Source organism: Saccopteryx bilineata, chromosome 1 (assembly GCF_036850765.1).
Source record: "Saccopteryx bilineata isolate mSacBil1 chromosome 1, mSacBil1_pri_phased_curated, whole genome shotgun sequence".
Classification (NCBI taxonomy): Eukaryota; Metazoa; Chordata; class Mammalia; order Chiroptera; family Emballonuridae; genus Saccopteryx; species Saccopteryx bilineata.
In genome coordinates this window covers 201013566-201038102 of record NC_089490.1, presented here as the reverse complement: position 1 = coordinate 201038102, position 24537 = coordinate 201013566, and the positions used below count along the sequence as shown (strand labels likewise).

The following is a 24537-nucleotide window of genomic DNA, read 5'->3' as shown; positions in this document are numbered from 1 at the left end:
GAAAGGTGGGGTTTTCCTTTTCAGGGTCAAAGGAAGTGACCGCTCAGGCACGACTGCTGGGCTGCTCCTGGTGTGGGTTTCAATTTGTTTCATTTCCTTTGGGCTCCGGCTCCTCCCTGGAGCCTCCCACCAGAAAGGAAGGGGTCCACCTCAGCATCTCCTTTCAGGCCGATGAAATAGAAATTGTTTGGAGTGTAAGCTGAGACTTTCTTCTTCACCGAATTTCAGTAGCACCTACGCAACATAAACTAGGGCGTCATTTAGCACAGTGTTACTGGAGTGACATCATAATGACCGATTTAGGGTAATGCACGCTTGAACGAGCTCCGTTATTCTTTGGGGTTTATTCATGACCTTCCTGGTGTGCGATGTAGCTGCTTCAGAAGCAGTGACTTGGGCACTGCTGAGTGTGTTCTGTCCCAGCCTCCCCTGGGGCAGGCTTTCGAACAGAGCACTCCCTGAGATGATTTTCGGAAGCCCTTATAGTGTGAAGAGTATAAAAAGTTACTGAATTACATCAACTCTGATTTCAGATCATAAACATCTTTACATGATGGGCACACATGCACTAGGAAATCAATCGAATTGAATTGTTTCTAAGTATCATTATAATATAGGACGACTTTAAAACCCATCTTATCTACCAGTATAGCATCCATTTTATTGGCTGAACATATGACTCTAATGAGAGAGGCACAAATCACCTGGGTTGGCTTTTTCCTTACTCATTTTTACCTGTCCTTTATTTTTACTTCTTATAGTTTCTTTTGCTACAAAGCTTTGTTTTTCACAGGGTTTTTTTTTTTAATGGGAAGTTTTATTTACTTACTGGAAAACTGTATCTGTTAGAAACTTTCTTTCCAATCCTTTTTTTTTTTTGCTTTGCAGCCTAACTAGGAGAGGAGTTCTTATCTCCATTTTATGGTGTTGAGTTTTTCTTTTCTTGACTATAAATGACTTACAATGTTATAGTCGTTGCAGTTCAGGTGTTCAACATGGTGATTCAATATTTATATACATGAGGAGTGTTCACCATGATCAGTCTAGTTACTTTCTGTCACTGTACAAAGTTATTGCAGTAGTATTGAGTATATTATCTGTGCTGTTTGTTGCTTTCTCAGAACTTACTTTATATCTGGAAGTTTGTACCCTTAATCATTTTGATCTGTTTTTTCCCCCTGAGTCTGTTTTCATTTTGCATTGTTTGTTTGTTTTGTTTTTTAGGTTTCACACATAAGCGAAATTATACATTATTTGTATTGATCTGACTAATTTCACTTAGCATAATACCATCCAGATCCATCTATGTTGCTGCAAATGGCAAGCTTTCATTATTTGTATAGCTAGTATTTCATTATGTATGATCCGTACATGATATAAAAGTTAGATCTTTATCCGTTTATCAGTGGACACTGAGCTTGCACCCACCTGTCTTAGCTATTACTAGTAATGCTGCAAAAAACAGAGAAGTACGTGTTTTTGAATTCATGTTTTTGTTTTCTACAGATAAATGCCCAGCAGCTGAGTTGCTGGGTTGTGTGGTTTTTTGAGGAGCATGCATACTCTTTTCTCCAGTGGCCTCACCAATTTACATTCCAACCAGTGGTGCACAAGGAGGCCAAATGTTGCTTTTCTTAAGTAAATCACTTGATATTTTGATTGACTTTGATTCTCCGTGAAATAAAAGAGATGGACTTGATGATATTTAAGACCCCTTAAAATTTTTTTAATACATCCACTTGCAAATAAATGGATTTATGAACTTTTGGTGTACAATGAATTCTACAATATCCCAAAAGGAAAAAAAACGTAAATTGTTTTGTCATCTTTATTTATTAGGAACCAGTTTTTGTAGGTTGTGAATTAAAAATATGTTTAGATTTTTATTTCATCATGATTCACAGAGAACTGCTTTACTTAGCTCACAGAGAGGTTATGAATTTAGGAATATGTATTTAATTTTGGTTGAGACAGTGACTGCAGCACAATTATCAGTTTATTAACTTAAGAATGGGATCATAGTGGACTTTGCTGTTTCAATAGTTAATGTCTTAGCCTTGACTGTAATGTATTTCTTTCCTATTCTCAATTTGTCAGTGAAATGCCATGTTTTATAGTTATATCTACATGTATGTAATGATTTGATAACATGCTAATTAATGATTGCTCATTGATTATATAGTTGTATTCTGATTTATTCACTTAAAAATTAAAAATAAATCTCCAAGATATGGTACTGTTATTGATGTAGCACAGGGTATAGACTGCATATCACAGAAAAATATTGAAAAGAGAGAAGCACTAAACTCATTGTTTAGCAACTGTACAGTAAGATTTCTGGTTTTTCAATATATGTTTACAATTCAGCTCGCTGACCATCAAGTTTGATGACAATATTTATAGCCATATTTTGAAATTTAACTTTTAACTTTATTAAATTGCCAAAAGACAGATCATTTTTGAATGAATTGGTCATGAGCTCCCTTAATCTCAACCATGTTTTTGTCTCTAACTATGATCATTCATTCACCAGGATTTCATTTCCATGGGATCAATTGTCTCAGCCCAGAAAGACATTATCCTTTAGGTCTCCAAATGTTGACAGAGGTGGTGGCTGGGGACAGTCCTGTGGCTCAACCGGTACCTGCACTTGGATGTTTTTGTTATGAATGAGTCCAACCACAATGATGCCATCTGCCATTGTAATTGTGGCAGATGAAACCATGTATGTTCCTGAGGGCCACATATCTAAGTGCAAAGGTCAACATTTGGTAGGCAGGCATAAAATATGTAAGTGCCTTATCTTTTTTTGTGTAACGTTCCCTTCATCTTTGAGGGTCAATTTTCACACACTTTTGGAATTGATACCTTGAAAATGCTCCCTGGACTTAAATTATGGAAGCTGTTGGGAGGTCCTATTTGTTTTCTTTTTATTTAAAACACAACCATTTGTGAACGGGAGCTTCTTAATTCACCAATGAGATTTGTTTTTTTGCAAAATGAATATTTAAATGCAGTTATCTTATTTTGGGTCTAAACACATGTAAAGACAGATATAAAACACAAAGGAGCTAGTGCTAGCACTGAAAGCTGATCTATGGAGCGGTTTTTGATTTGTCTTTTAAAAGCATCGAATATAATTTTCAACATGCACATTTTTTACTGTAGGAATAATACTGTAGACTATTTCAAACTTTTGGAGTTTTAAAATAGACCACTACCAGTCATTGTTTGTGTTATTTAGTGGTAATCTCCTTTGTACAGAAGAGTCTTTAAACTTTTAGTGTTTGATTCCTTTGTTTTCTATGATAACATTTCAAAACAGATCATACCAAATCTTAGTCCAGAGAGGGCACAGGACTGGAATAAGACTCTTAGGTTCACGGCAAATCCAAGAGTAAGCCAAGCTCATGTTAGGACCTGGAATTTTCTAGAGGGTAACTGCCTAGGGCAAGATGTAAGGCAATTCAAGGAATTATCCCTGGATGGGTGGGGGACCCATCCAGGAACATCCTCAGACACATCCCTCTGGGCCAATAAGCATTTTTCTGATATCGTCAAAGACTAGTTTTTGGGAAATGCTCTAAGACAGTGGTCCCCAACCTTTTTTGAGCCACGGACCAGTTTAATGTCAGAAAATATTTTCACGGCCTTTAGGGTAGGACGGATAAATGTATCATGTGACCCTTTAGGGTGGGATGGGTAAATGTATCACATGACTGAGACAAGCGTCAAGAGTGAGTCTTAGACAGATGGAACAGAGGGAATCTGGTCATTTTTTAAAAATAAAACATCATTCAAACTTAAATGTAAGTAAAATGGAAGTAATGTAAGTTATTTATTCTTTCTCTGCGGACCGGTACCAAATGGCCCACGGACCGGTAACAGTCCATGGCCCAGGGGTTGGGGACCACTGCTCTAAGACACCTACTGTGCCGATTTTAAGGAGAATGAGGTTAAGGTATTCAAGTGCTCAAATTTGCCCAGCTCATAAGTTATTTGCAGCCTTCCTCTGAGCTCTATAGCGCCTCTGATCTCTGATTCGGAAACCCCTGCTATTTACAGAGTGCAGGGAGGCAGGACACACTCCTCCCAGGCTGCAAGTGTGGCTGTCACTGACTTTTTCTTAAAGAAAGCGGTGGAGGATAGTGCTAGCCACACCCCTCTGACTGCTGAGACTGCTTGTGCAACCATCCCCTGGAATCCTCTGAGTTACTGGCTGTGCTGGGGTTCTAATCATTATTTAGTACTTAATTTTGCATACTGTGTGTATGTGTGTGTGTGTGTTTTCTTTTTATCAATTGCTCATCCATTTCTGTGTCTTGCTCTCCTAGACTTCACACTCGTCCCTTGTCACAGAAGGACGGTCTTGGCTCTTGCTTTTTCCTTCACTCTCCCTACCCTGCTCCCCCCTCCTGGGACAGAAGCGACCGAAATCCTTTGGTTCTGTCCTCCTATCCACCCTCAGCAGGCTCGGAACTGACAGAGTGTTTACAATAGAACTATAAAAGAGGACATTTCATCCTCTGAGAAAAATGTCTTGGTTATGTCTTCCCTAAATGGTGGGTGGGTTTTTCTCCACAGTGTAATTCTGTGGCCCAGCTGGGGAAGCTCTCCGTTTTATTAGCAGCTGTCTTTTCTTCTCAGATATTCAGCTTTTAGCACCTAGCTCCAAAGAGAGAACACAGGGTTTAAAGTTATTATTGGGGCTTTGCAAATCCTTCCAAACAATTTTGCTTAGGTAGGGAAACAAACAGATTACTCTGCCTAAGATCTTTCAACCAGAGCTGTAATATTTGCAGTCTGTCTAAACACCAGCTCCGAGAGGCATGCTTGTGCAGCATTAGTCACCTGAAGAAGTGCTGACGGGGGTGAAAACAGAAAAGATGAGTGTATGTTTCTGCCCCCACCCTGCAGGTGGGGGGTGAAGGCTGACTTTAAAGGGGAAAAAGGCTAGGTGTTTCTTTTTTTTTGTGACAGACACAGAGAGAGGGGCAGATAGGGATGGACAGACAGGAAGGGAGAGAGATGAGAAGCATCAATTCTTCGTTGCAGCTCCTTAGTTGTTCATTGGCTGCTTTCTCATATGTGCCTTGACCGAGGTGTGTGTGTGGGGGGCTACAGCAGACCGAGTGACACCTTGCTCGAGCCAGAGACCTTGGGCTCAAGCTGGTGAGCCTGTGCTCAAACCAGATGTGTCCACGCTCAAGCTGGTGACCTTGGGGTTTCGACCCTGGTTCCTCCGTGTCCCAGTCCGACACTATCCACTGTACCACCACCTGGTCAAGCGAGGCTGAGTGTTTCTTAAAACAAAATGGGAACTTCTTTATTTCCTCCAGACATTAGTTGCCAATCTGTAAACATTTCCAGAAGAAAGTGTACCCTATGTCCTCTATGCGGCAAATGACATTTAATGGCTGGGCGACAGACCCATAGTGCGCTGGTCTGGATTACGATGGTGGTACAGCCGCGGCCTTTCCTAGTGTAAGCGCCAAGGCAACCGTTTAGAATCAGTTGCCACCCACAAGCCGGTCACTCTTTACTTGGATGTATATGTCCCTGTAAAGATTTCCCAACTTTCTCCGGGGTATTCTTTGTTGCTTGGGTGTTGTATGTAGGGTCCGGGCTCCTTGGGGAAGGCCGAGATGAGTGGACTCTTGTGAAACTTGGAGTTCAGAGCTTGCAGACCCACAGACCATTCACACATTGTCACTCTCCCTCCTCGTAGGTGGAAATCACCCTCCAGGATATCAACGACAACCCGCCTGTGTTTCCCATGGACGTGCTGGACCTGACCGTGGAGGAGAACATTGGCGATGGCTCTAAGATCATGCAGCTGACGGCCATGGATGCTGACGAGGTAGCTCGGGGCCTGGCTCCGCATTTCTGAAACCCAGTGTTCCAGCGACCTATCCGATTTCTGCTATATGTTGATGTTTATTACACAACAACTAAGGTGAAATACAACTATATGTGTGCTCCTTACCAGGGCACCTCGGTTGTTGAAATGTGTTCTGAGGAGGCTAATCCAGGGGCTCTCAAGAGCTCATTTCCATCCTGGCTGGATAGTGCCACTGGGCAGCGTGTCCTCCCGAAGCACAGAGGTGGCCGGTTTGATCCCCGCTCAGGGCACACACAGGAACGATGTTCCTGTCTGTCTTCTTCTCTCTCTCTTTTCTTCTTTAAAGTTAATATATATTTATATTTACATTTAAAAGAGCTCATTTCCCTTGGGTCAGCAATTTGCAACTCAATTTCTGGTTGCATTTTAGATTTCTTAGCCAAATTACTTTAATTCTCAATAATAAAATTATTCCTAATCTATGCTTTTATTGTTCCAATTTGCTATCTTACAGCAGCTCAGGATCAATTTTCATTTGTAATTTTAAAATGCAGATTATTTAAAGTTAAGGAAAAATTAAGGTGATTTTATCATTTTTTATTGAACTTACCTTATATAAAACAAAATATATATCATTTGGCAATAGCCTTCTTTATTAAGGAAATTATCTAGTCAAGCTAATGACATTTTTCAATTTTGTTAATTAGCAGAAATGTTTTGCCTAGTGCTGAAGATGAAATTTTGGGGCATAAGGTAGATTACCATCTTCTAATATCTGCCTCACATTTTAAGTTTAGTTATATAATCATCACGATCCAAATGACATGGCAACTTACATAAGTTGTGATTTATATTTTTCCCATGAAAAAGGTCCATTGCCTGTTTTCTCCTTCTCACTAGATGAGGGGGTAATTAATGTTCTGGAGTTCTGAAAAGAGGAATCACCTTCCCAGACACAAGTCTCCCCTTTAAAAAAGATAAATAAGTAGAAAAAAGGTAATTTCAACAAGCAGTACAGAAACGTAGTGACTTAGTCACTTATATACATAAATTTTGCCAAAATTTAACTAAAGAAAAGGAAACAAAACAGAGCATCGACATTTAGATAATTGTGGCTTTGTAGTAAAAAAAAGATTTGGTATTTTTAATTTAGTACCTTCTACCCAATTTTATATAGTGAAATATTTTCTTTTCCTAATTTCAGCTACCATTAAGAGTTATGTGACTGAATATTTCTGTTATTAGTGATACATATGAGATACTATTAGCAATAATTTAGTAGACGCTGCAGTTTTAAAGTTCATTATTGGTACTATGCATTTGGATGGCTTACTTCTTAAAAATGCATCAAATCCCATTGAGCAAGATGGAAAAGAAAACTGGTGTAATTGCTATGATACGGTTTACATCAAATGATTGTAAATGCTGTGACTGTTCCATGGGCTGTACTCTGTAGGAATAGAATGGAGAAGCCTCATTTATTTCAAGTGATTTATTCAAAGACAGAAGTAACAATCGTTTTATTTATAACATATATATATTCTAATGCAGTGGTCCGCAACCCCCGAGCCGTGGACCGGTACTGGTCCATGGGCCATTTGGTACCGGTCCACAGAGAAAGAATAAATCACTTACATTATTTCCGTTTTATTTATATTTAAGTCTGAATGATGTTTTATTTTTTAAAAATGACCAGATTCCCTGTTAGATCTGTCTAAGACTCATTCTTGACACTTGTCTAGGTCACGTGATACATTTATCCGTTCCACCCTAAAGGCTGGTCTGTGAAAATATTTTCTGACATTAAACCGGTCCGTGGCCCAAAAAAGGTCCGGGACCAATGTTCTAATGGATATACTACTTACTTTCTTCAGAACTGATTATTTGAAAGAGATGCCAACATTCAGCCCTTTTAATACTATTACGTTGTATTGTTATAATTTTATTTCCCTCCCTCTTTTTTTTTTTTTTTTTTTAAATAATTTTATTTTTTTAATGGGGTGACATGAGTAAATCAGGATACATATATTCAAAGATAACAAGTCCAGGGTATCTTGTCGTTCAATCATGTTGCATTCCCATCACCCAAAGTCAGATTGTCCTCCGTAACCCTCTATCTTGTTCTCTCTGTGCCCCTCCCCCTCCCCCTTTCCCTCTCCCATTCCCCCCTCCCCCCCGTAACCACCACACCCTTATCAATGTCTCTCAGTTTCACTTTTATGTCCCACCTACGTATGGAATAATGCAGTTCCTGGTTTTTTCTGATTTACTTATTTCGCTTCGTATCATGTTATCAAGATCCCACCATTTTGCTGTAAATGTTCCAATGTCATCATTTCTTATGGCTGAGTAGTATTCCATAGTGTATATGTGCCACATCTTCTTTATCAAGTCATCTATTGACGGGCTTTTTGGTTGTTTCCATGTCCTGGCCACTGTGAACAATGCTGCAATAAACATGGGGCTGCATGTGTCTTTACGTATCAATGTTTCTGAGTTTTGGGGGTATATACCCAGTAGAGGGATTGCTGGGTCATAAGGTAGTTCTATTTTCAGTTTTTTGAGGAACCACCATACTTTCTTCCATAATGGTTGTACTACTTTACATTCCCATCAACAGTGGATGAGGGTTCCTTTTTCTCCACAGCCTCTCCAACACTTGTTATTACCTGTCTTGTTGATAATAGCTAATCTAACAGGTGTGAGGTGGTATCTCATTGCAGTTTTGATTTGCATTTCTCTAATAGCTAAAGAAGATGAGCATCTTTTCATATATCTGTTGGCCATTTGTATTTCTTCCTGGGAGAAGTGTCTGTTCATATCCTCTTCCCATTTTTTTATGGGATTGTTTGTTTGTTTGTTGTTGAGTTTTATGAGTTCTTTGTATATTTTGGATATTAGGCCCTTATCTGAGCTGTTGTTTGAAAATATCATTTCCCATTTAGTTGGCTTTCTGTTTATTTTGTTATCAGTTTCTCTTGCTGAGCAAAAACTTCTTAGTCTGATGTAGTCCCATTCATTAATTTTTGCCTTCACTTCTCTTGCCATTGGAGTCAAATTCATAAAATGCTCTTTAAAACCCAGGTCCATGAGTTGAGTACCTATGTCTTCTTCTATGTACTTAATTGTTTCAGGTCTTATGTTTAGATCTTTGATCCATTTTGAGTTAATTTTTGTACAGGGGGAGAGACTGTAGTCCAGTTTCATTCTTTTGCATGTGGCTTTCCAGTTTTCCCAGCACCATTTATTGAAGAGGCTTTCTTTTCTCCATTGTGTGTTGTTGGCCCCTTTATCAAAAATTATTTGACCATATATACGTGGTTTTATTTCTGGACTTTCTATTCTGTTCCATTGGTCTGAGTGTCTATTTTTCTGCCAATACCATGTTGTTTTGATTGTCGTGGCCCTATAATATAGTTTGAAGTCAGGTATTGTAATGCCCCCAGCTTCATTCTTTTTCTTTAGGATTGCTTTAGCTATTCGGGGTTTTTTATAGTTCCATATAAATCTGATGATTTTTTGCTCTATTTCTTTAAAAAACGTCATTGGAAGTTTGATGGGAATTGCATTAAATTTGTATATTGCTTTGGGTAATATAGCCATCTTGATTATATTTATTCTTCCTAGCCAAGAACAAGGTATATTCTTCCATCTCATTATATCTTTTTCAATTTCCCTTAAAAATGGTTTATAGTTTTCATTATATAAGTCCTTTACATTCTTTGTTATGTTTATTCCTAAGTATTTTATTTTTTTTGTTGCAATTGTGAAGGGGATTATTCTTTTGAGTTCGTTCTGAATTGTTTCATTGTTGGCATATAGAAAGGCTATTGACTTCTGTATGTTAATTTTGTATCCTGCGACCTTACTGTATTGGCTTATTGTTTCTAGTAGTCTTTTTGTGGATTCTTTGGGGTTTTCGATGTATAGGATCATATCATCTGCAAAAAGTGATACCTTTACTTCTTCTTTTCCGATATGGATGCCTTTTATTTCTTTGTCTTGTCTGATTGCTGTGGCAAGAACCTCTAGTACCACATTAAATAAGAGTGGAGAGAGTGGACAACCCTGTCTTGTTCCTGATTTAAGGGGGAAAGCTTTCAGTTTAGTGCCATTTAATATGATGTTAGCTGATGGTTTATCATATATGGCCTTTATCATGTTGAGATATTTTCCTTCTATACCCATTTTGTTGAGAGTCTTAAACATAAAATTGTGTTGTATTTTATCGAAAGCCTTTTCTGCGTCTATTGATAAGATCATGTGGTTTTTGTTCTTTGTTTTGTTGATATGGTGTATTACGTTAACCGTTTTACGTATGTTGAACCATCCTTGAGATTCTGGGATGAATCCCACTTGATCATGATGTATTATTTTTTTAATATGTTGTTGTATTCGATTTGCTAGTATTTTATTTAGTATTTTAGCATCTGTATTCATTAGAGATATTGGTCTGTAGTTTTCTTTTTTTGTGCCATCCTTGCCTGGTTTTGGTATGAGGGTTATGTTTGCCTCATAAAATGTGTTTGGAAGTATTGCTTCTTCTTCAATTTTTTGGAAGACTTTGAGTAGAATAGGAACCAAGTCTTCTTTGAATGTTTGATAAAATTCGGTGGTATAGCCGTCTGGGCTTGGACTTTTATTTTTGGGGAGGTTTTTAATGGTTTTTTCTATTTCTTCTCTACTGATAGGTCTGTTTAGGCTTTCTGCTTCTTCTTGACTCAGTCTAGGAAGGTTGTATTGTTCTAGGAATTTATCCATTTCTTCTTGGTTGTTGAATTTAGTGGCATAAAGTTTTTCATAGTATTCTACAATAATTCTTTGTATATCTACAGTGTCCGTGGTGATTTCCCCTCTTTCAGTTTGGATTTTGTTTATATGAGTTCTTTCTCTTTTTTTCTTGGTAAGTCTTGCCAAGGGTTTGTCAATTTTGTTGATCTTTTCAAAGAACCAGCTCCTTGTTCTATTAATTTTTTCTATAGTTTTTCTGTTCTCTATTTCATTTATTTCTGCTCTGATTTTTATTATCTCCTTCTTCGGCTAATTTTGGGTTGTCTTTGTTCTTCTTTTTCTAGTTCCTTAAGGTGTGAAGTTAAGTGGTTCACTTGGGCTCTCTCTTGTTTGTTCATATATGCCTGAAGTGATATGAACTTCCCTCTTATCACTGCTTTTGCTGCATCCCATAGATTCTGATATGTCGTATTGTCATTTTCATTAGTCTGTATATATCTTTTGATCTCTGCACTTATTTCTTCTTTGACCCATTCATTTTTTAAAATATGTTGTTTAGTTTCCACATTTTTGTGGGATTTTTTTCCTATTTTTTGCAGTTGAATTCTAGTTTCAAGGCCTTATGATCAGAAAATATGCTTGGTACAACTTTGATTTTTCTGAATTTGCTGATGTTGTTTTTGTGGCCCAACATATGGTCAATTCTTGAGAATGATCCATGTACACTGGAGAAAAATGTATACTCAGTCACTTTGGGATGAAATGTCCTGTAGATGTCTAACATATCCAGGTGCTCTAGTGTTTTGTTTAAGGCCACTATGTCTTTGTTGATTCTCTGTTTGGATGACCGATCTAGAGCCGTCAGCGGTGTATTGAGGTCTCCAAGTATGATTGTATTTTTGTCAGTTTTTGTTTTAAAATCAATAAGTAGCTGTCTTATATATTTTGGTGCTCCTTGGTTTGGTGCATATATATTAAGAATTGTTATGTCTTCTTGATTCAGTGTCCCCTTAGCCATTATGAAATGGCCATTTTTATCTCTGAGTACTTTTCCTGTCTTGTAGTCAGCATTATCCGATATGAGTATTGCTACACCTGCTTTTTTTTGGATGTTATTTGCTTGGAGTATTGTTTTCCAGCCTTTCACTTTGAATTTGTATTTATCCTTGTTACTTAGATGAGTTTCCTGTAGGCAGCATACAGTTGGATTTTCTTTTTTAATCCATTCTGCTACTCTGTGCCTTTTTATTGGTGAGTTTAATCTGTTTACATTTAGTGTAATTATTGATACTTGTGAGTTCCCTATTGCCATTTTATATCTTGCTTTCTGTTAGTTTTGTGTCTTGTTTGATCCTTCTCTTTCATTTTTCTATCTTTTGTTTTTATTTGGTTGCATTCCATACATCTTTCCTCTGTTGCTATCTTTTTTATCTCATGTGCTTCTGTGGTGGTTTTTTCAATGGTGGTTACCTTTGAGTAATGAAAAGGGTCCCTACCCTGTTCATTGTAGCGAACTATTTTGTGAGTACTTTTGCACTCCATCGTCCTTTGCTACTGTTAATCTCCGTCTTCTCCCCCTCTTTCTTTTTGTTGTTGTCACAGTTTAAATTTGGTTTTATTGTGTTCTTCTTGGAGCTTTTACTTGTGGCTCTGTTTTTTTTTGTTCTTTGTATCTGATTGGAGAACCCCCTTTAGTAATTCCTGGAGTGGGGGTTTTCTGATGATAAATTCCCTCGTCTTTTCTGTATCTGTGAATGTTTTTATTTCTCCTTCATATTTGAAGGATAGCTTTGATGGGTATAGTATTCGTGGCTGAAAGTTCCTCTCTTTCAGGACTTTAAATATTGGGGTCCACTCTCTTCTAGCTTGTAGAGTTTCTGCTGAGAAATCGGATGATAATCTAATGGGCCTTCCTTTATATGTTGTATTCTTCTTTTCCCTGGCTGCCTTGAGAATTTTTTCTTTGCTGTTGGTTTGTGTCAATTTCATTATGATATGCCTTGGAGTAGGTTTGTTGGGGTTAAGAAAACTCGGAGTTCTGTTTGCTTCTTGAATTTGGGGCTTTAGTTCTTTCCAGAGGCTTGGGAAGTTCTCATCTATTATTTGTTTGACTATGTTCTAAATTCCATTTTCTCTCTCTTCTCCCTCTGATATACCTATTATTCTTATGTTATTCTTTTTGATGGAGTCAGATAATTCTTGTATGGCTATCTCATTTTTTTTAATTTTTGAGTCTCTTTCTTCTTCTCTCTGTTGTGCCTCAAGTTGCTTGTCTTCTATTTCACTAATCCTCTCTTCTATCTGACCTGTTCTATTAGCTAAGCTTGTTACTTTGTTTTTCAGCTCGTGAATTGAGTTTTTCATCTCTGTTTGATTTGTTTTTATACTTTCAATTTCTTTGGACATATATTCTTTGTGTTCTTTGAGTTGTTTTCTGAGCTCCCTAAATTGCCTTTCTGTGTTTTCTTGTATATCTCGGAGGATTTTTAGGATTTCTATCTTGAATTCTCTGTCATTTAGCTCCAAGGTTTCCAATATATTAAATTTTTTCTCCATAGATTTTTCCTCATCTAGCTGTGTTACCTCTCTTTCTTTTGTATCCATGATATTCGATTTTCTCTTCCTTAATGGCATCTGAGGGTGGTTTTGTTGATAGTATTAATGAGATTTAATAAAGAATAAAAAGTTAAAAAAAATAAAAAGTCAAAAAGAGTTGTTTTTTTAAAAAAAATTAATAATGAAATAAAAATAAAATACAATAATAATTTTTAAGAAAAGGAAATTATTCCCCCCCTCCTTTTTTCCTCTCCTCTCCCCTTTTTCTTGAGAAAATCTTGTGGTGAACTGTGAATTATAACAAACAATGCCTGTGATGGAGGGCCTGAATTGGGGAAAAGTAATAAAGGGGCAAAAAAAAAAAAGGGGGGGGGGGTTATGGACCCACAAAAAGCAAATAAGGAAAAAATTTGGGTCAAGAATAAAATGATTTACTTTTAGGTGTTGGTTCTCTAAGAGTTATGATGAGAGGAATAAGAGGAAAACAGAAAAATGGGGGGACAAATTAAAAAAATACTATTGTATTTAGTGTAACAAGAACTAGATAAAATGGAGAGCCAGGGATGGGAGCACTGCTAGTGAGTTAAAAAGGTGAAGTAAAAAAACCCCAAAATGCCACAAACATAAGTTTGAGTCCCAGATAAGATAATTTGTTTGTTATTGAGGTTTGAATGAGAGGAGATGTAAAGGAGAAAGGAAGAAACTAATATAGAGGGAGAAAAGAGAGAGAGAGAAAAAAAGAACGAACCACTAAAAGAAGAAAAAAGAAAGGAGAGAGAGAGAGTTAAGGGTTTTGGAGTGCAACCCTCATAGAGAGAAAGGAAGAGGAGAAAAAAGATAATGGGAGATGCAACACTTATGGGTAGTGTAGTTCAAGGAGAGGAGAGAGTAAGACCAGCAGAGAGTTAATCAGCCAAATTGGAGGAGGAAAAAAAGTATCAAGAATGAAGATAAAGCCCTGGCCGGTTGGCTCAGCGGTAGAGCGTCGGCCTAGCGTGCGGAGGACCCGGGTTCGATTCCCGGCCAGGGCACACAGGAGAAGCGCCCATTTGCTTCTCCACCCCTCCACCGCGCCTTCCTCTCTGTCTCTCTCTTCCCCTCCCGCAGCCAAGGCTCCATTGGAGCAAAGATGGCCCGGGCGCTGGGGATGGCTCTGTGGCCTCTGCCTCAGGCGCTAGAGTGGCTCTGGTCGCAACATGGCGACGCCCAGGATGGGCAGAGCATCGCCCCATGGTTGGCAGAGCATCGCCCCATGGTGGGCGTGCCGGGTGGATCCCGGTCGGGCGCATGCGGGAGTCTGTCTGACTGTCTCTCCCTGTTTCCAGCTTCAGAAAAATGCAAAAAAAAAAAAAAAAAGAATGAAGATAAGAGAAACAAACGAACAAATATAATAAAATGGGATAGCTTATAAAGTCAGCAGATTATTCTTGATTTTGAGAGGTTATCTTCTTGCTTTTTCTTTTCTCTCCCTCTTCCTGGTCGGTGACTCTGTACCCCAGGTTCTGCCCCTTTGGCACGCTCAGGTAGAGGTTTGCCAGGTTGATAAGTCTCTATGGCAATGTCATGTATTGTGCTTTAGTCTCGTTGGGAGTCGAGGCTCATTAGAATTTATAGGCTCCGACAGTGAGAGAGTCCGTGTTCCTGGAGCCTTTCTCCTAGTCTTTCCTTCCTCAATTAGTAGCCTGATAATCCAGCTATGGGGTTGCTGCTGCCTCTGCCTAGATAGTAAGAGGTTCAAAGAGCTGGCAACTCCCCACTCTATTCCCACTCAGCACAGGGCTCTGGGTAAGGCTCAGTCAGTCAGAGCTGCAAGCATAATCAGGCGGGCTTTCCATCCACTCAAAGACCTCTGGCTCTGCCACTCTGTCTGATAACACAGGCGGGTGCCCACTTCCGGGGCGCTTGGAGGAAACTCTCATTCACTATCTGCACACGCAGACCAGGATATCCGGCCAGTAGTCTCACGCTCTGAGTGAAACCCCCAACCGCATGGAAAAGTTGCAGCGTTGGAATTCGCTCTCGCTCCATCCCCGTGCGCGGCTTTTGCAAGGCGCTGGGGCAGCCCGAGATTCCGCTTTTGCCCACACAAAGGCCCCTGACTCTGCCCCTCTGTGCGATAACATGGGCGCGCCCTGCCGAGGCACTTGGAGGAATCGCTAACTACCTATCTGCGCGCGCACACCAGGACATGATGCCGGCCGCGTTTCCCTCTGAGTGAAACCCTCACCAGCACGGAAAATTTCCACCGTTGGAATTAGTCCTTGTTCCCTCCTGTGCGCGGCTTTCCTAGGGCGCTGGGGCTGCCCAGAGATTCTGCTTTCGGCCCACAGAAAGGCCTCTGACTCTGCCTCTCTGTGGGGTAACACGGACACCCACTTCCGGGGCTTAGGAAGAAATCTCTCGCCCACTAACTGCGCACCAACCAGGAGAACGGGTAAAATGGCTGCCCCGCTTGTCTTTCTATGTTTGGGTTTGGCGCGAGTGTTAGCTTGTATTGCCCGGCTTGCCACAGGATCAGTTTTTCCTCGGCTAGGATCTCTGTGCCACAGCCTGGTTCGGCCCTTTATGCTGCAGCCTGGATATATTCACCCCCTTTGCCCGCCTCAGTTTCTATATTCACAGTTACCAGAGAAAGCCGCCCTGTTTAGGTTAGTGAGGAAGGCGGAGCATTTCTTACTCCCTATTTCCTTCGGGGTTTGGTTATATATTTAGCCAATTTTTCACTCGATCATACCTTCGGGTGTATTGCGAAGCATCTGGAGGCTCCAAGTATAGGTTTTTCTGTTTCTGGTTGAAGATCTTGTTGAGTTTTGGGGGAGATTTATCGGTATCGCTTCCTACTCCGCCATTACTCTGACGTCATCTCCTCCCTCCCCCTTTTTAAGATATGACAAATGAGGGTTAATACACATGCCATGCTGCCTGTTTATTGTTTTGTACTCGGCTTTTGTGTGTGTGCGTGCGTGTGAGCACGCACCTCCATTGCCTTCAAGTTCATCTTTTAGGATGAGATTTAAGGATGGCTGGGAAGGTCTTTATGTCTCTATTGACCTCTGCACGGTTTTAGTGCATTTTGTTTTAACTTCTGTAGAGCTTTGTTTTTAAAACAAACCAAAAAAATGCCTAAGAAACCATGCAGGTGTTGTCACTTAGACATTCTAGTTTTTTAAAGAAATCCTGTGTAAGGTGTTGATATTGAGGAGTCACCAGAAGCTCACGTGGGGTGAGATGAAGGGGGAAGAGGTGCAGAGAAAGCCTTGAGAGCAGGAGCAGACCCGGCCCGGGACCTGGAGGCAGGGGTCTCCAAGGACTTTGTGGTGGGTCTGTGTGTGGAGGGGCCTGGATGGGAGGGGCGTGGGTAGGACAGGGGGAGGGGAGTGGGTTCACTCTAACAGGAGGAAGAACTTCCTGCAAAACTGCTTCTAAGCTATTGTTTTTTTGTTTGTTCTTAAGATTAAGCTTCATGACATTGCTTTTCTTGAGTATATTTTCTCTTAAATTTTTTTTAGTAGAATTTTAATGCCTATTGACTATTTCAATTCCTGACATGAGGAATCAACTTTTCTTTGTCTTGACGTTGACCAGAGTGGATACCAGGTTTTCCTGTGGCTGTTTTGTTTTTTGTTTTTTTTGTGACAGAGACAGAGAGACAGAGAGAGGGACAGAGAAGGACAGAGAAGGACAGACAGACAGGAAAGAAGAGACAAAAAGCAGCAATTCTTTGTTGCAGATGCTTAATCTCCTTAGTTGTTCATTGATTGCTTTCTCATATGTGCCTGACCGGGGTGGGGGGGTCACAGCAGAGCGAATGACCCCTTGCTCAAGCCAGTGACCCTGGGCTCACGCCAAACGACCTTGCACTTCAAGCCAGTGACTATGGGGTCATGTCTATGATCCCACGCTCAAGTCAGCGACCCCGTGCTCAAGCTGGTGAGCCTTTCTCAAGCCGGATAAGCCTGCGCTTAGCTGGCAACCTCGGGGTTTCAAACCTGGGTGCTCTGTTTCCCAGCCCGACACTCTATCTGCCGCACCACCTCTGGTCAGGTTGGCTGTTTGTGTTTTTTGGGTAGCTTACAGTAAATATTAATGCATCTAGATACACCTAGACTCTATTTTTCTACTCTAGTCTCAGCTCTACTTTTTAATTGAATTTGAATACATATTTATCTGAAATGTTTTCTCTCTTACCAAATCGTGGCTGTTTTCTTCCTTCATTTAGTTTGAATCGGACTTGTTGACAAAAAGAATGTCCAGCTCAAAAACTATCGTATAAGAATTTATTTGAGCCAGACTGATGACAGTTGCCCGGAGGGACAATCTCAGCAGGCTGAGAAAATGCCCCAGAGAGTGGTAGTTTTGCAGCTTCTTTGTGGATGACTGTCAAAGGAGGAGAAGTCGGGGGTCACATGGAGCCCACTGGCAGTAGATGAAGGGGGAGGGAGGAGGCCAAGGGGGAGACCCCTGGGACGGATAGAGAGGGGAAAGGAAAACAGAGACTGACTTCTTTGGCATCAGTGGGTACAGGATAGTTGAAGTGAACGTTTACAGCACATGGAGCTGGCCTTCGGGAAAGGGGATGACAATGAGACATCCTGTGGTCTCGTGCTCGGGTGTGGGGCCTCTTCCCAGGGGCATCTGGGAAAGGAGGTAGCTCTGACGTTTCAAATCTGTGTTATCTTAGAAGCAAAGGGACAACAGACAGGCTCACGGAGGTGCAGACTGACCTTTGTTTGTGAAGGAAGCTAGAAGGCCTAGCATATGACTTCCCACACGATCTGCTTTCGGTTCGGGATTTTTATGTTTGCACCATCCTATGTAGTTATTTTTTGGTCTCTCAGCTTGTAACCTTGTCAGGTGTGGGGAAACAGCTGTGTCAGGCTCGCCCACTGGTTTCCAGGCTGCAAGCACTTTGCACGATTAGTGCGTGAACATGTGGCAGAAAGCCACATGTGTCTTTGTGAAGAGCTAGGGGAGCTTTCCCTCCATGGCGATTTTCTGAGGTCACTCTTCCACCACCACGAGCTGCAGTCCCCAATTCCCTCAGCTGTGAGGGACAGTGTTCCTGGTTCCTTGCGCTACACGGCTAGAGCTGTTTTCCTTTGTTGATTCTCTCGCCTGTCTTTGCTAGCCTCCAATCAACAGGAACGGCCTGAGGCTTTCCAGCTCCATAGTTCCTCTGCCATCTGCCCAGAGCCAATGGAAACCTGCCCGGCCTCGGCTGCTGGCATCACATCAGGCTTAGTAGGTGACTCTTTTTTCATCTACCGGTCCCGCTTTGGTCATCAGTCAGTCCGAAGGCTGCATGGATGACCAACTTTTTGGTTGGAGAGTGGGAACCTATGGTTCTTGGAAGGCTCACTCCTAGGAAATCTTAGTGTCGGCCTTTGTCTTGCTAAACCATGGACCACTGGGGATGGGGCAGGGCCCTAACCTGGGATGGAGTCAAGGCTGAAATTTTCTCAAAAGGGAAAGGCAGGTAAACGGAAGGCCATCGGGGCTTTATGGTGCAGACCTTCGTTAAGAAAAAACAAAACACTCGGTGTATTGGTTCTGACCCGCCAGCTGTCACATCCTAGTTTCACCCTCCATCTGACGTTGCATCGAGGACAACATCTGTATACAGTTTGAGGACACACCATGCACCTCATTGGTTTTCACAGCCTGACTCTGAGATGGGTCCTCATTTACTGGCATTATTATTAGTATTATTATTACTTTAATATGGCCCATCCACCTTCCATCGGAAGCATTCACATATCATTTGTTATGACTGTGATTCCTGCTAGCTGTGCAGTTGGGGACTGCATGCCACTCCGAGGCTTCATCATGGCCAAGGCTCAGAACACAATGGTGTGGGTGACAGTTACTATCTAAAGATTTCCAGAGTCCACCAGTAGAGACAGCTTTCCATGAGTACATGTCCTGTGCCTCAGCTGCCATTATAGAGGGCCATGGTTTGTTTGTTTTTTTTAAAGCAACTTTAACTTCCATCTGAATTAATATAGTAGTTAGTAGTCCTTCTTGGGATATGGGGTAAGCACATTCTCATAATTGGGTTCTAGCTTTATACACTAAAACACCTTTCTCAAGATTTCTTTTCCATCAACCTTCTGTAACAGCCCTTGTCCTTCTTAGTTTGCCTCTTTTTACTCATTCAGAAACAACCAACTTATTACAATTGATGACTTTTAGCATCTCTCAAAAACACACACCCTCTTCCCTTCATCCTGCCTTAGTATTCCTTCTACATTTCAAAAGAGAAACCATAAAAAAGAGTATCCTTGATAATACAAAAATTATCTTATACACCTTCAGAACTTAGAACAACAAGGTTTGAGAAAATCTCAAAGAACAAATATAACCATTATTCTGACTAGTATTAGCAGACAGGTAAAGACGTGTGTGTGTGTGTGTGTGTGTGTGTGTGTGTGTTCGCTCAGCATCAGTTTGCAGGTGTACAGGCCTTCTCGAAGTCTTTGGATAGCGGCCCACCTCTGATGTCAGCAGCTTCTCATCCTCAAGGAGTCTGTAGGCAGAGGTGAGTGTCAGAGACACGGGAAGATGTCCATTTATGGTTAGGCACCTTTAAAAAAAATTTTTTTTTGATTAGAAATGTAAATTCTTGAGTTAACACCTTTAAGTTTAGCTGCACATAGATTAATTAGTAATGATACCTAACAAGGTTCAAGACAATAGACAGGCTCCGTGAAGATGAAGACTGACCTTTGTCGAGGACACACCGGCCTAGGACGTGACTACCCTCCGTGACCTGCTTTGAGCTAGGAATGTTCATGTTCTGACCATCCTCCATGGTTACTCTTGGTGTCTGAGTTTGGAAGGCCACAGTGCAGGACTTCCCGTGAGCTTGTGGGGTTTAGTATGCGGCCCGTCCTTTTGTCCACAGACTCAGTATTGGAATGCATGGCGTTTCTTTTACTTTTGTGATCAATGTTAACCTTAAACTGGAAAGCCAAAGTGAGAGGCAACACACCTTTGAAATAAAATTTAAAAAATGCAATCCCTAGGCATCAATACAGTCAGAAACTCAAATTATGTCCCAATTATGGGTTGCAGGCAAGGAGATTTTAATGACAAAACGGAAGGGAAACCATTTCATGAACAGAAGGTGTACAAGATAACTTTTGGTGCTAAAGGCTACGTTACCCATTAGCTGTGCTGGGCATGGAGTTTAGAGAGTGCCCGGTCACCCTCCTGTGGGCAGGTCTGCTCCCCTGTTGGCTTTACCAGTTTGCATGACAGTGCTGGTTTGGCCCGCACCAAGGTTATTTTGCCCAGTTCAGATATTGCAAGAAGAGAAGACATGCCAGGCAGTTTCTCTGGGACGGCAGCCCCGACACGCTTTTGAAATGGCTCCATTTATAGCCTTTTTCACATCAGCATTCAATCCTCGTCAACTACCCGGTGGATTGAGTTTGAGGGATTAATGGAATTCTTGAAAACACAAAGATCACATAGGTCATCAGCAAAGTACATGTTGGTATACTTTTTACTTTTTAATTATTTGTATGCTTTTTAAATTTTTTTATTTTCCTTTTTTTTTTTTAGAGAGAGATGGACAGACAGGAAGGGAGAGAGATGAGAAGCATCAATTCTTCATTGCGGCTCCTCAGTTGTTCATTGATTGCTCTCTCATATTTGCCTTGACCGGGGGGCTCCAGCTGAGCCAATGACCCCTTGCTCAAGCCAGCGACCTTAGGCTTCAAGCCATCGGCCTTTGGGCTGAAGCCAGTGACCATGGTGTCATGTCTGTGATCCCACACTAAAGCTGGCAACCTCAGGATTTCAAACCTGGGTCCTAAGTGTCTCAGGTCAACACTCTGTTCACTGTGCCACCACCTGGTCAGGCTGTATGCTTTTTCATAATAACTAAATCGGATATAAAAGGATTAATGTGTTAGAGAAACTCAGGGAGGGCATGGAAGAATAATGCGTGGGTCAAGGAATCGGTTTTAGCAAGCAGCAGGTACAGGTTAAACTTCATTTATATATCATTTGAAACACGTGCTGGACCAGGATACACATCTTTCAGAAGCACGTGACTCCGAGTCTCATGTTTCCTTTTGCAAACAGAATTATTATGTGGGCCAAGATACTCTGGCTTTGTTTTTGATACCACGCTTGGTTCTGAAAATACTCCTCATGGTTGTAAAATGCATCTGCAATTTATAGCTATTTACTTTCAGAATTCCTTTCACGTGCTTTTGTCTTTGCGGTTCCCCAGGAGAGGAAAATATTTTTAAACAGTGTTATTTCCACAGTGCGGCAGCTGAAATGCGATATTTGTTTCTGGTGGTATTGCTGATACTGCATAGTTTGGGTATTAAATAAATAAATAGACTTTTCAAAAGACCTAATTAAATCATCCCTCTTATCCAGACATTTTCGGATAGTCGCTCGGACTGTTAATTCACCACATCAGCCGATTTTGAATACGGAAAAGGTTGTCTTATCAACATCGTCTGATGACTTTGCTTCTCTTCCGAAGAATTATGTTGGGAGACAGGGCATTCCTAAATTTTAGACCATTTGTGCGATAGCTTCTTTAAATGTGTCTTTGTTTCTTTGCTTTTTCATAATTTCCAAATACCATTTTAAGAAGTCAAAATTAGAAATAGCTGTTCTCATACCTGGACTGCTTTGCTAGAATGATGGATTTTCTCGTGAAACAGAACAAATAGTACAGAAGGTGGTCAGATTAGAAGTCAGGCATTCTTTCTGAATGTTTTATAGACGGTGCGATTGCAGTAAATAGGTCGGCTCCTCCACACATACCTGAACATACAAGGTAAACGTGAGCAGCATGTTGCACTCAGCTGTTTAATTTCTGAACTAAAATGTGCTTTCAGGCATCCACTTGATGAAATGTTAAGATTGGCTTGGGGGACGCAGTTAAATACAGCAAATGCCACTAAACATAACTTCATGGAAGAGGGTTTTTACCTGTGTCTGTTAGAAATCACCTTGTGTGTTTGACCGTGGAGGATACAACATATTTAATTTCTGACGGAACAGCTGTATTAGCAACCATGATTGCTGTAACCTCCTGTCACACCAGCCTTGTCCCTGCACACCCGAAATGCACGTCTCTGCTAACATCCTTCTTGGGAGTTCTTCGCCTGTGTAATTTAATAAATAAATCCCTAGAGGTGAACAAGGATAAAAGACATATGTGTTTTTATGTGAGTATATTTACATCACGATGTAATTTTTGAAGTCCACAATTCCAACCTTACTGATGCCTTAGTGTCCAGGCTCAATAGTTACCTATACTAGGAAATCAAGAAATGTACTCTCCTTGGGGTCTATAGCAACTCTAAATCGTAGTTTGATTTATTCGTTTGTGACGTCATCAAATACTCTTTCCCCGTTACACTTCCATGGTAAGAAAATATTAAAACTAGGAATGAAAACAGCTAGCGTTGTCATGGACTTAAACTGTTTCTCAAAGATCATTCTAGGTTCTTCTCATGCATTAACTCACTTAATCCTCAGGACACCCCTAAGTGGCAGGTCATGTGATCATCCTGACAGTCCAGACGAGGAGACCTAGGCTCCTGGGGGTGACCTCGTGGCCCAGTGAGCCACGATCAGTAAGCCGTGGAGCACCAGCTCTGAACCAGCACGGTGTAGCACCCGTGACTTGGTATTTCAGTTATAATGTGCATAATTTAACATACCTAAGTCACGCTATTTATAATTTCAACAATAGAGAAGTATATAACAGATTTTAAAAGACTGTGGGGTTAGCACGCCCATCACCAAATCCAGGTGGGGCTTTAATTTGAATTCTCCTTTACTTTGTTATTTTGACTTTGTTAAAAGGGACTCTTTCTGGAAACCCTCCGTCCCCCTCTGGGGCAGGCTGGTCCTCTGGGGCTCCTCCCAGGCCCCTCCTCCCTCCCTCAACCTCTGCTCTTTCTCTCCACTCTTTTCCATTTTTATTTGAGTTTTTAGACTTTTTTTAATTTTATTTATTCATTTTTAGAGAAGAGAGAGAGAGGAGAGAGAGACAGAGAGGGAGAGAGAGACAGAGAGAGAGAAGGGGAGAGGAGCTGGAAGCATCAACTCTCATATGTGCCTTGACCAGGCAAGCCCAGGGTTTCAAACCAGCGACCTCAGCATTTCCAGGTCGACGCTTTATCCCCTGCGCCACCACAGGTCAGTATTTGAGTTTTTTAGGATGACACTGGTTCACAAAACCATACAGGTTTCAAGTGTGCAACTCAGCAAAACATCTCTGTACATGCATCTGTGCTTTCCATCCCCACCCGTCCCCCCTTGCTGTCTTCCATCTTTCCCACCCCCTTTCCTTTTGTGTCACCACAGTGTTGTCTGTGTCTGTGTGCTAAATATATATATTCCTTCTTCCCACTCTTTTCTTTTTCTTCAATGATAAGTGGGGAGGCAGAGAGTCAGACTCCTGCATGTACCCTAACCGGGATCCACCTGGCAAGCCCCTATGGAGCAATGCTCCGCTCATCTGGGGCTGTTGCTCAGCAACTGAGCTATTTTAGTGCCCAAGGCAAGGCTATGATTCCTTCCTCAACACCTGGGACCAACTTGCTCTACCTGAGCTGTGGCTGTGGGAGGGGAAGAGAGAGAGAGAAGGGAGAGGGGAAAGAGTGGAGGAGCAGATGGTTGTTTCTCCTGTGTGCCCTGACCGCAAATTCAACCTGGGACATCCACATGCTGGGCCAATACTCTACCACTGAGCCAACTGGCCGTCCTTCCCACTCTTAAAATGTCCATATTTAGTCCTTACGTTGCTGTTCCTTTAGTCTAAGTTAAAGTCTCAACAAATCTGTGACTTCCACAGTCACATACGTATATTGACTTTCAGATATTTTTTCAGACCTTTTACCGAACCTCTGATTGCCACAGAACCGTGTGTATGAGCTAGCCTCAGTTTCCTGTTGTACCACACATAACAACTCACTGCATAACTTCTCTGGCACCACAGCCAGTCTTACCCTGCAGTGTCTTCCCCAAGAGTAGTCTCCTAGTTCCTAGCCAAAGTGATTTGATATTCAAAATTTTCTTTTTCTTTTCTTTCACTTCTGTCCATCAGACAGACTTGTTAAAAGAAGGACCTGGGGATATGTGGCAATGCTGCACAAATGAGAGTATTGTCATTGTTATTTCTCTGTCCAGTAACCTATCAGATACTGCTGATTTGACCTGTGTATTATGCCCCTTAGTGATAATGTAGAGTCTAAGATCTGGAGCAAGACAATGAGGGTTGAAATTCCTGTGTCTCAGTCTTTTTATCATCAAAATGAGGATAAGAATAGGATTTACCTCAGGGCTTTGCCTTCAAGGATTATGTCATTTAGTGCCCAGGAAGTGATATACTCAGAGCAGTGCTTAGTACTTAATAAACACTTAAC

At 41.1% G+C, this 24537-nt stretch overlaps 1 protein-coding gene across 1 annotated transcript in view; it reads left to right on the top strand.

Moving 5' to 3' along the window:
• Positions 1–24537, top strand: part of FAT4 (FAT atypical cadherin 4) — a 170229-nt gene that overhangs the window by 63555 nt on the left and 82137 nt on the right. The window contains exon 2 of the mRNA XM_066233479.1: positions 5729–5860. Coding sequence (XP_066089576.1) covers positions 5729–5860 — 132 coding nt within the window. The remainder of the gene's footprint in view (positions 1–5728; positions 5861–24537) is intronic.